The sequence below is a fragment of the Haemaphysalis longicornis genome, unplaced genomic scaffold (genome assembly GCF_048455015.1).
Source record: "Haemaphysalis longicornis isolate Haplotype H1 unplaced genomic scaffold, Haemaphysalis longicornis Haplotype H1 scaffold_1, whole genome shotgun sequence".
Lineage (NCBI taxonomy): Eukaryota > Metazoa > Arthropoda > Arachnida > Ixodida > Ixodidae > Haemaphysalis > Haemaphysalis longicornis.
The window spans coordinates 423740196-423752274 of record NW_027526203.1 but is presented as its reverse complement, the minus strand read 5'-3'; the positions used below and the strand labels follow the sequence as shown (position 1 = coordinate 423752274).

The following is a 12079-nucleotide window of genomic DNA, read 5'->3' as shown; positions in this document are numbered from 1 at the left end:
GCTATTTCAGGCTTTATCGTCCGGGGTTTGCTTGGTGTAAGGGGTAGCCCTTTTCTAAGAATGCAGAGTTATGATAATTTGGCTCACGTTTGATTCTAAGGCGTTCAGCCTGGGGGCGCTGTTGACCTGGTTGTCTTGGATAGATTGCTGTAGTGCGCAGATTGTTTGTTGAAAGGTCTGCATTAGCTCTGTCTGGTGTTGAAAGGCCTGCATCTGCTCTGCCATGCGCAGAACGGTGTTTTGGATAGACATTATTGGGCGTCTTTGCATGGCTGAGTATTATTTGAGTGGGTAGGGGTGGGCTGATCATGGCGATCGCTGCTCGCGTCTGCATCGGGGTCTCTTGCTGGTGAAGGGTGTCCCGCTTGGATTTTTTTTTTCGTTCGTCGTTTGGTTCACGTTACTGCACTCGTTCCATCGCCTCCGTTCGAGCGTGAAGGGAATTAGGTTAGTTTGTTTCGCCAGTTGATCTGCCTGCCGAGCCAGGAGTGCACGTAGGTGATAGCGTTCATGACAGGAGCTACCCTATGCCTATCCTAACGCGAGGAATTATCCGTGATTGTCTAGAGCAATGGGAGGTGTCTTAGCTGTCCAGCTCACATTTTTGTGCTTTTGCCAGTTGGCCTAGACTGGCTGCGCTGTCGCCCTCACTTATACTGTGAGCGGGGGCGGCTATCCAGGCCTGGATGCGTTGGGTCCTCTTCTGGCCGGCCAGGCGGACCTGTCCCGGTGTCGGTCTCCGGACTGCTCTCGAACGTCAGGGTTGGCGGACCGAGAGTGGCACCCCTGGGGTGCCCCGTCACGCCGGGACAATGAACCAGTTTTTTGCTGCTTTATGTCGTCGGAGCTCGCGCTGACGTAGGATGTGTGGAGGGATGTAACGTTTCGGGCACCCTCTGGACGCCGTGAGGTGGGGAACCGAGCAGAGATCCCATTTGGCGTTGCAGTCGTGGTTGTGCACTGGGTCCCGTGTGCCGCACAGGTGGCAGACCTAGACAGGACAGGCGGTGTTGCGGTGGCCAATCTCGTGGCACCTCGCACAGACCGGGACCGTCTTCTTGTATAACGTGCAGCGGTGTTCCGCCCCGTATAGTCGTACGTTATGAGGAGCCTGGGGTACCGCCAACGTGAGAATGGCAGTGGTCGATTCCTTGCAACGACACGAGTAGAGCTTGAAGCCTTCTTGATCAATGTTTTGAATAGTTGGGTCGTACGTAAATTCGACGGGGACCCCACGGATTACTCATTTCACTGCATCGTCAGAGGCGAGGTCGTACAGCGCCACAGCGTGATGGGCGTTGTTGAGCACAATCTGCTTCGTCTTGAGTAAAAGCTTGGCTACCTCTGCGGAAGGTGTGCTCACCGTGGCTGTGTTCTGTTTACATCGCCTTGAAGACGGAGACTGGCCTGCTTCCAGGACGTGTTGGTCTCGTGGAGCAGGGCAAGCGATAGCGTGGAGGGCAGAACTTTGTTTAAGTTCAAGCCATCCTGCGGGCGCAGAACCAGGTTTATTTAAATCGTTGATGAGGAGTGGAGCGGGCCGGGGCGTAGGTTTGCGGCTGGCCTGGATTAGTTGAAATTCCGACGTGGCTTGGCTTACGTGTGCGGCCTGCAGTGTAGGGGTTGGCACGATGCCGGCTTGCCGGTTGCGTCGGCGCTGCGCCTTCGAGACGCATTCGGTCCACCGATTTCCTTCTTCCTCCGGCGGTGAATCCCAGTACTTGATTCTTGCTGCATTGCGTCTTCACCAAAAAAAGAAACGTTGTGGGTCTTGACAAAATGAACCAACCAGGTCAAAGCTGGTGTTCACAGGTTCTGTAGGGTTCGGTGAATGAACGAGGAATTTAAGCACTTGTGACTTGAAAACCGAAGCGCTCAAGTGCACAGCACACCTGCATTCCTGACATGGCTTGGTCCCCAGTAGTTGCTTTCTCATGTTGTTGTTCAAAGCGCTCACAACTCAGGGACGAAGAAATACGAACGGACGATGAAAGGACTATTTCGTCTCTCTCTCTTTCTTCATCCCTGTGTTGTGAGCACTTTGAACACCAAGATGAACAACTTACACAAAGTCGAACTGATGAGCAGGGTGTTTTCGGCGTGTTTGCACATAACCGCGAGCACCACTTCATCACCTTTTTGTGAGACCGCTGCAGGACAAGATGGGCACATCTTCAGACAGGGATCCCATCGGGTGGTACTCTTGACCTTGGAAGACCTGGTACAAGAACAACGATGTATCTCAGCAACTTAACCATTAGATGGACCTCAGCTGTGCATGACCTTCGTCAGGGGAAGCACTTGATCTCCGCGTGTGCGGGGCTATCTGTTTATCGAAAAACATGACTAGCTCGATTATCAATAGGGTTCACACGATGTGGCTATACCTTCGTGGTCCAGTGGCCTCAATGCAGAAATGCATCTCGAGCACTTATCTCATGTGTATGTCTAGGTCGTTTGAATGACATAGCCAGATTATCTGGCTACCGCAACATAACATTTATAGTCGCCATTTATCCCATGCTTCTAGGCTTTTGCAGGGCGTTACGATTGCTGTTACTCAGCATCCTGATTTATCGCAATAGAACCTGAAGGGGGAGCGTAACTTAAATGGGCACCTGCCTCTTATGACAACTTACGCAAAAGCTATCGACTGCTTCGAAAACGTAACCGGCACACTTACTTTAGTAGTGAAGGTAATTAAAAGGTAATTTTATATACGCTCCACACCACAGTTTCACTAATTTCACCCTTCGGTAAGAAAGATGCATGTACTTCGTCGAAAATTGCTCACTATGCAAAGTTGCTCTTTGCAGCAGCACCAGCTGCTGCGGTATTTTTTAGTGTGAATAACCAGTCAAGACATTGCTGGAAACAAAAGTGCTCACAAAGTGCTCGTATATCTCATCGGCGATGACGGGCACGTAATTCCTGGCCGCCACGGCCAGAATGTCCTTGAGGTGTTCCTTGGTGTACACGCTGCCGCACGGGTTGCTCGGGTTGTTGACCACGATGGCCACCGTCTGGGAGTCGATCTGGGACTCCAGGTGCACGAGGTCCACGGCCCAGCCTCTCTCGGGCTGCGAATGTTCCCCCGCGTTAGGTTCCATATACTTGCCCAGAGCGCAAAGCAGCGACCCCGTGTCCTTGGAGGGGTGGGCCACAGCCAACATTAAGGGGCCCCCAAAAGGCGTTACGATTTCCACTATGGGCACTGACAAAGGCACCCGCACATTCGCATCATGCGAATGTGCGGGTGGGGAAGGCCGAAATAGTGGAAGGAAACGGAGATGCCGATAAACAGTCAATCTCTCTCTCTCTCTCTCTCTTTTCAAGATTGGCACCGCCATGCGGGCCACTTCCCCACTTCCGTTCTACTCCATTTTCGCCGCATTACTCCCTCTTTTTTGTGCTCGTTAAGGATTACGAGACAAGTGTCTAAACGAAAGAAACACGACCTCTTAGGAGTAACTTTCTTCCCATTTCTCTTCCTCCGTAATAACCACACGCACACAGACAATAAGTGGATATTATAAATGTGTGAAAACCATGCGTTCTTTTTACGCTCTTTAACTTCCTCCTTTTGAGTTTAACCTACAAAATGCAATAAGAGACTGTTTTACAACCTGCAATGTACCAGTTTGCACGAAACGAAAAGATAGACTAAAACCGTTTACGTATGCACTCCTTTACTTTTAGTTTTTTCATTTGGGTTTTTGCAGCTCATATATAACACAATGAATATGTTCAGAATACTTGCTGAGAGACAAACAGGATAAGCTATTACTGTAACAACCGAATGCAGCGATGGTTAGTAGCCAGCTAAATCGTCTCGCTGGTATTTTATTTTAGTTCATTAACCTGAACCAAACACCGCTGCGATATCTTCTTCTTGAGCAGCGTATTTCGTATTTTCTTTTCTCCCTCACCATTCTGTTAGGAATGGATGTTAGCGGAAAACGTCGATGAGATCGCCTAGTGACGCGTGGACTCCCAACCGTCAAGTTGTGAACGGCCCCCGAATTCCAATCTGCAGTTGCTCTCACCAGCAAATTGTAGAACTTGACCTTGATGCCAAGGGACTCCGCGTGCGTCTTGTAGACGGAAAAACCCGGCCGTGGTATCAGGACGTTCTGGCCGCTGTTTGCGAGCACGGTCACGCACATCTCCAATGCTTGCGAGCAGCCGCATGTCAGGATGACGTCCTGCGGTGTGCGACAAACGCTTACTAATCAGCGCAAAGAATGCGGCAGACGAACTTGATGCAGTCTCATCAATTATGCAGTCTCATCAATTATGTTGGCTTTCGCCGTTTTTTTATCTTGCGATGTAGGTACCGCAAACATTCCTGGTTGTCAGAAAGAGAGTCGCCCGTAATGCGAGTCATACCATAGCACGCCGAGCGATTGTTAAATAGGCGATTAAAGATTATTGGGGTTGTACGCTTCTATAGATGCGCAGACGTTGTAAATGGGAACAGGAGTACATTTATTTGAGTATACGCTGGTAAACGCAGTTAAGCGTGCTTACCGTCTTTCCTGAAGAAGTGTGAAACGTCCCCACGTATTGGCTTACATGTAGAGTACAGGCAGAGAAATTTTTAGACATGCCCGTCATCAAAGTTCGTCAATATTTGCTCTGAAGGTGAAAACAGCGTTGTCCGGTGCCGGAGCGAGTTATTGAATGCTAGTTCTTTCAGATGAAATAAGCATGTACGTTGGCTTCATGGCCCCATCAAGGAGATGAGTTCAACGCTCAAAGATTGGAAGAGTTGTACCCCTCTCTGCATGTGGGCAGCTTCAGTAGCCATTTAGGCGACTGTCGTAAAATTTTTCAGTGGTCGTTCGCCTTAGGTAATTTATACCAGGGTACACCAGCGCAATTCATTTGTCACATTAATCAATCGCTTAGTAACGAGCAATATTGCGTACCAGGGTTAACATTTCTCGAAGCGAGGGGTCACAGGAAAGAATGTTTGATTTTAGAAAGGATTAATATTATACAAAGTTAACTAATTTTGATGTCACGATTTTCATGTCAGGAACAGCAGGAGAGCATTAGAGCACTGGCGGGCATTGGAACATTGCAAAAACTCCAGCTTGCCAGGCGAACTTGCCGCAGGATGTCGGGTGAGTTGCTGTTGCGCTCAGTTGCTGAAGAGCCCACATGTTCGGACGAATGGGAGGAGCAGGACGTGTGGGCATGCACACGCGCGTTGTTATCACTCTTAGAAAACGAGACGCAAGTTGCGGGGGAGCTGTAGCAGTTCTGTGTCGCGCAATGTGTGAGCCACAGTTTTCAATTAATTTCAACCTGTAGTGGCGATGCGTCATATTGTGTTACTCATTGAAACTTGGCAGCGTTTCTTCTCATGAGCCCAAGCGCTTTTGCTTGGGCTGCAGCGCTGACGCACTTCGGTTTGCCCTCCACACAGCTTCCGTACCGGTGTGAACCGCCGTGGGGCACTGCGAACACGCCGGCTCACGCCGGTTTTGGGGCAACCTCCGTGCTTGCTTATCGGGGACGCTAAGCAGATGGTGGGGTGTGTCGTCACTGACAGGTGGAGGGAGGTGACGTCCGTCGGGGCGTCGTTCTGCTACTGGTTCGGCGAAGGTCAGCCGCCACGCACTGAGAAAATCGAGGAGGAACGGCGCGATTGCGGCGCCTAGCCGAGAGGGAGAGACGGGCGGAGGCAGTTCGCATGTATACACAGCTGACTAAAATGCCGTGTGCGTCTTAATACAGGACAAATATGTTTAGAGTAGAGTGGTGTTGCGAAATTCGAATATTTCATGTACGCAACATCGTCAATTCTCCAGATTTTCTTCGGGGTAAATTTAGTACGGTGTGTATTTAATAAATGCGGACTGTGCATAGTAAAGTTCGGGGGCAGTGAGAGGGGGCGCGCTAAACGCAATTCTTACGAAAGTGCGTGACTTATTTTGGAATTTGCTTAAGAGATGTCGTCACACTCATCGCACCACGAATTTATATTTATATAACCAACGTATTAACTTGGAGTTCCGTCACCAAATGTTAGTGTATATGGTTAAACACAAATATGAATTTTGGCCGTCCCTCTTACCCGGCCATCATTAAGCAAAAATGGTAGGCTTAAATAGGACAACCTTTATACACTTACCCTGTGTTGGTTGCTTTAGGTTGACAAAGTTTGACAAATATCGACGTAATTTTTACCGGCGCACTTTACTGTTATTTTACTTGTGCTCAGAATTGTGGAAGTAACAAACAGACGCGTTTGTGATGCTTTTCCGTGGATATGTATAAACGATTCCAAACACCCCGACTGGATCCGCTTGGTACACGTGTGAGTACGTGAAGCAGCGCGGGCAGAGTAGAGCGCGAGCGCCTCCACCCACAGAATTTGGCTATAGCTCGGTCAACTGCAGAACACGCGCAATTGGCCGAGCGCCCGCATGCAAGGAATAGCGTTAAAAAATGTCGTCGAGGGGAGCCTTCTTAGTGGGTGGGAACGTGCAGTATTTATATTTAACGCTTCGCTAACATATTGCCAGCCAAGACTTTTGTGTTTGTATTAGTGTTTTCAACAATGTTTTTGTGATGTCTCCTGGCTGCTTTTCCCCCTAGGCATGACCCGTTGCGAATCGTCGTGTTGTCTGCAACTTTGCCAAGCCAAGTTTTTGCGGGTTACGTTTAGTAAGTCATTCTAAAACTGCTTGTGGGAGATTCCTCCCCATCCAATGCTTCCGGTTTAATGCCGGAAACGTATACCTTGCCTTGTAATACTGGCGCGCGAAGATGAAGTGATAGCATACAAATGTATTACTGCTGTGGAGGATGGATGAAGTTTCTTTTCGCCTCCTTTCCCCCTTAGTTTCATTTTTAATGCTGACCAGCACTATCATTAAGAACTGAAGCGATTAGAGACAAAAATATGGCTCATAAAGATTAGTAAGTACCTCCGATAATCATAGGGATAAAAAAAACTGAGAAGTGGTGGACTTGTCGTAAAATGAAACAGCATAATACTACACAAGTATATGTATGTACGTTGTGACTTTATTTTATTTTGGTTTATGTATTTGTTTATTTGAAATCCCGTCCCTCCACAGGCGCGCACGCACACATACACACACACACACACACACATTATATATATATATATATATATATATATATATATATATATATATATACAGCAAGATATCGTTAATTCGAACTCCAAGGGGGCGATTTCGAACTAAGGAAATTGAAGTACGAAAGCCGTACAATGCTATTGTGGAGTTGCAGAGCATGTCAGCAATTGAATGCTTGAAAAAGGCCAGGATTGAAACCTGCCTGTTATGCTAGAAGGCGAAAGCTATTTCTTTCTCTAACGAGCGAATGTAGCGGAAGGCCTCCGATTCGCGTACTCCAAAATTGAGGAAGAGACGGGTAGCATTTCATCCGGCCATTACTCCTGAGGGATGGTCACAGTGGTGCTTCGTTCACAACCTCCTCGTGGTCACTGGTAGCGACAGGGTCTACGGTTCCGACCTCACAAATTATGACATCTGTCAGCACGCGCCACACAGTGAACTCGTGTCCACATCTACGTAGTCCGGAAAGAAACTCCTTCCGAAACGTCCGCTAAAGGGTTCTAGATTTTTTTTTTACCCGGTTTAACTTCTATCTCTATTTTATCCTTTCCGGAAGCGACGAAGCCTCGAGTGTCGGCTGCGGGGCCGTTTCTCTGGCAGTGCAGCAGGCCCCAAGCTGCCGGCGCGGTGGCGCGTAGCTCGAATTATCCGTGGCGGAGGCCCTTTGCGTTCGAATTAACGGGCTTTTCAATGCACAGGCTTCTATGGATACTTGGTCGTAATAAAGTATACAATTCGAATTATCCATAAATTTGAATTATTGAGGTATGAATTAACGAGCTTTCACTTTATATATAGCAGAATAATATGGTCAGGACTGTGGGTCTCATTGAGGAAAGATTGATTGATTGATTGATTGATTGATTGATTGATTGATTGATTGATTGATTGATTGATTGATTGATTGATTGATTGATTGATTGATTGATTGATTGATTGATTGATTGATTGATTGATTGATTGATTGTAGGGTTTAACGCGTCGACTCAACGCAGGTGATAAGACGCGCCGTAGTGGAGGGCTCCGGATTAATTTTGACCACCTGGGGATCTTTAACGTGCGCCGAAATCTCGTACACACGGGCGTTTTTGCTTTTCGCCTCCATCAGAAAAGCGGCCGCCGCGGCCGGGAATCGAATCCGCGTCCTCGTGCTCAGCAGCACAACGCCTTAGCCACTGAGCCACCGCGGAGGTTTCATTGAGGAAATACAGAAAGAAACAGCAAGACTACCGGACTTTCATTGAGGAAATACCGAAAGTACGGTAGTTTTGCAGTCTACGATGATCAGAGACATAGGGGAGTAGTTAGGCTTCCTTACAACGATTTGTGAAGTTGATACATTTTAAATTATGTAGGAAAGAAGGGGAAGAAAAAACGCGTCCAGAGTGGGGACCGAACCCATGCCTCCCGATTAGATCTCGGACACCTTACCGATTCGGCTATCTGGGCGACTGTGTTCTCCGTCACTTTCTGCGGTATTTATATTTGGCACAGCTGTTTCTGACGCTTGAGGGTGGTGTAGCCAGCGCCACTCTGAAAACCTAGAGTGAAGGGGACCTTCTTTTTAACCAGCAGGTCGTCACTCGGGCGTCTACAGCATGTCATGAGCAATCGACTGGCGGGAAACCCCCTTATGCTACTTTTCAGCACCAAGGCTGCCAGAACCAAAGCCCTCGCTATGCTTTGCAGAAAAATATAGTTAGGAATGAGGGGCTCGATCAGCAGTCACAGTGGTGCTGGATACCAGCCTCAAACGCCAGATACAGTTGTGCTAAATATAAAGTCGCCCAGATAGTCGAATTGGTAAGGCATCCGAGATCTGATAGGAAAGCGTGTGTTCGGTGCCCACTCTGGGTGCGTCTTCTTCTTCACTTTCTTTCTACATTGTTGAAAATGTTAACTTCAGTAATCGTGGTAAAATAAGCCTAACTATCCCCCTATGCCTCCCTTGGCGTTGTGGACTGCCGAACTTTCTTTTTGTATTTCCTTAACGAGCCCCTCATTCCCAACCATATTCTTCTGCTCTCTCTCTCTCTCTCTCTCTCTCTCTCTCTCTCTCTCTCTCTCTATATATATATATATATATATATATATATATATATATATATATATATATATATATAGACAGAAAATAAGGGTTAGCAGTCAAGAAAACCTCGGAAACCAAAGGGGTGGTGGGTCATAGAAAGAGATGAAGAATTTTTTGAGTCGAAAAGAAAGTGGTGAAAAAATGACTATATATATATATATATATATATATATATATATATATATATATATATATATATATATATATATATATATATATATATATAGTCACGATTCACGAAGCCAAAGGGGCGCAGTTGTCTTGAAGGAAAAACAAGTTTATTGGAGTAAACTTGTGCTTCCCTAAATAAAAAAAAATACAATACACAGGCGGCGAAGCAGCAGTCAACAAAGTGACGTGCGCAGGCGTGTATCGGCGAATAGAATGCCGCGGCGTCTGCTCTGCGGGCATTTATCTTTCGGCGCGGGTGTTTCTCGAACCGTCGAATTACATCGCGGACACTGTACATCAAAGAAGACTATTCTAAGCTAGTGACGCCAGGGCGAACCATTCTCCCTATCAAATGAGATAACCCGTGCGGCATAAGAAAGAAAGAATGCAACACGTGCTTCACTTGGGACACAGATAACACAACCCGGCGCAGTCGGGCGGTAAAAACAAAACATAAATAAACCCAATGCATGATTCCCCCCGGCGGGCATGTTTTTCTCCACCGTCTTTCTTTCTTTCAAATATATCAGTTGCAAGAATATTAAAAACGATCCCCCATACCTTCAGTTTCGCGTTCCTTGACTTTCTTGACTGCCTACCCTTACTTCTGTCTTCATTCAATGAGCCCCTCAGTTCCAATTCTGATTTGCTATATATATATATATATATATATATATATATATATATATATATATATATATATATATATATATATAAGTATGAAGCACTTGCATAGCTCTAAAGTGACGCTCATGATCAAGCTGAATGTGTGCAGGACATGCGAACAGCTAGTCGTATCCGAAAAATCAATGGCTACTATAGTATACATCTTAGCCTAGTGCTAGAATTGTATAAGATAAAGCGGAAAAGTGTACAGAACAAGAAAATACATTTAAGACGCGCTTACGTAATGTAACTCAAATTTCAAGGTAATCTGCAAGCGTGGAGGAAGAAATCCTGCAAAAGAATGTTTTCAGGGAATGAATCAGCTGGGCTTGCAACTGGGCTTGTAACCGTGAGAGCAAATAATGATGAACCAGTTTGTTTAACGGGTCGGCAATTAAGAAATAAGCGCAGAAAACAGGGACGAAGACGGCACACAAACGAAATGGACGAGCTCTACTTGCAAGTGAAGTTCATTTGGTGAAAATACTTACGCTGAGTACAACATCGCGCATGCGCAGCTTCCAATAACTCAACCACGCGCAAGCATGAACACGCCCATGCACGCCCTCAACCGATAAAGATATCACAAAAAAGAATGCATGATACAATTACGATATTTTGAGAAAAGGGCAGGGTTCTGGCCACAACATCTGACGTTGCAAATCAAGTTCTACCCTACCATGTACTCTAAGACAGTCGTGTAGCTCAGCTTGGCCAGAATGCACTCGATTGACTAATCCATGCAGCCAACGTAAAATTTCGGCGAATGGAGATTTCGAGCACACGATTTGACTCGGAGGTTCTGTCTGCGCTGTGGCGTCGCTCAATGGAAAGACGTTCTGCTTTGCGCAGCACCACTGCGCAGGTCAGGTCACCGTCTTTAAACAAATGATATGCGCGTTGCTATCATTTGCCGAATTTGCTTCGTTGGCGGCATGAATCGGACACTAGGTTAGATTAATGCGCTGCTTAGGCTTACGGTACACGGACAGAGACGGTGAAACAGACAAAACGAACGTCTCCGCGTTTAATCGGCTCTCATCGTCTCAACGTTTCATGGTCTCCGTCCGTGAATCGTAAGCCTAAGCAGCGCATTAAATGGACCCTGAAACACTTTCGATAAACGCTTTTACTCTTTCCTTCGCGTCTGGAAGAACTGCGAAAGCTACAGTTATCGCCAGCACTGAGCGGCACTGCGTGATTTGCTCGTCGCAGCAGATACGTCTTCCGTTTCTGCTTTGTTTATGCGGCTTTATTTTTAAAGTTGCTATCGAAAAGCGTTCATTGCTGCAACTGAAGGAAAACCGGCCAACAGCCGCTACATGGCCTCAGTGGCGTAATTCAGGCCGTCGAAGAACGTCAAGACCGGGAAAGAGAGAAAAATATTTTGAGCGAGTTTACAAGTTATCTGATGAGCATAGAGCAGTAATTTTTGGCTAAGGTACTTGCGACCCCTAATCTAAGTACTGGGTGTGTTGGGTGACTACGTTCTGAAAGCGGTCGCGTGTTTGATTCCCGGCCGCGGCGGCCGCTTTTCTGATGGAGGCGAAAAGCAAAAACGCCCGTGTGTTCGATATTTCGGCGTACGTTCGGCATACGTTTCACCAGGTGGTCAAACTTAATCCGGAGCCCTCCGCTACGGCGCTCCTCATCGCCTCCGTTGCGTCGGCGCGTTAAACCCCACAATCAATCAATCAATCGTTCTGCAAGAATTTAGGATTAAAAAAAAAGTTGAAGAAAGTGTTGCAGGATTCCTTTAATCTAACCGAAGTCTGAAATGAACCAACTAGCCCAGAGAAGTGCTTTACTGAATCGGACACCCGAGTGCATTGTGATGAAGCTGAACCACGGGATTGCCTTAGAGGGTACGATGAACAGGGGTTGCTATGTTAGAGACAGAGAGAGAATAGACGATTATTCAATGTCCAAGAGATGAGCTTACGTCTTAAGCTTTAGGGAGTCGTCCACAGGCCAAGACGCCTTGAGCGCGGGCGACATCGACAACCCCTTGGGCCAACCTAAGCTGGCCGTC

General features: G+C 47.0%; 1 protein-coding gene across 3 annotated transcripts in view; it reads right to left on the bottom strand.

The window, feature by feature from the left end:
• The window catches only part of Tat (Tyrosine aminotransferase), a 77100-nt gene that overhangs the window by 5391 nt on the left and 59630 nt on the right, over positions 1–12079 (bottom strand). For all 3 annotated transcript variants that reach the window (XM_077687278.1, XM_077687279.1, XM_077687277.1), the window contains exons 4-6: positions 4047–4205; positions 2889–3080; positions 2136–2218 (exon numbers count right to left, since the gene is read on the bottom strand). In XM_077687278.1, the coding sequence (XP_077543404.1) occupies positions 2136–2218; positions 2889–3080; positions 4047–4205 (434 nt within the window). The remainder of the gene's footprint in view (positions 1–2135; positions 2219–2888; positions 3081–4046; positions 4206–12079) is intronic.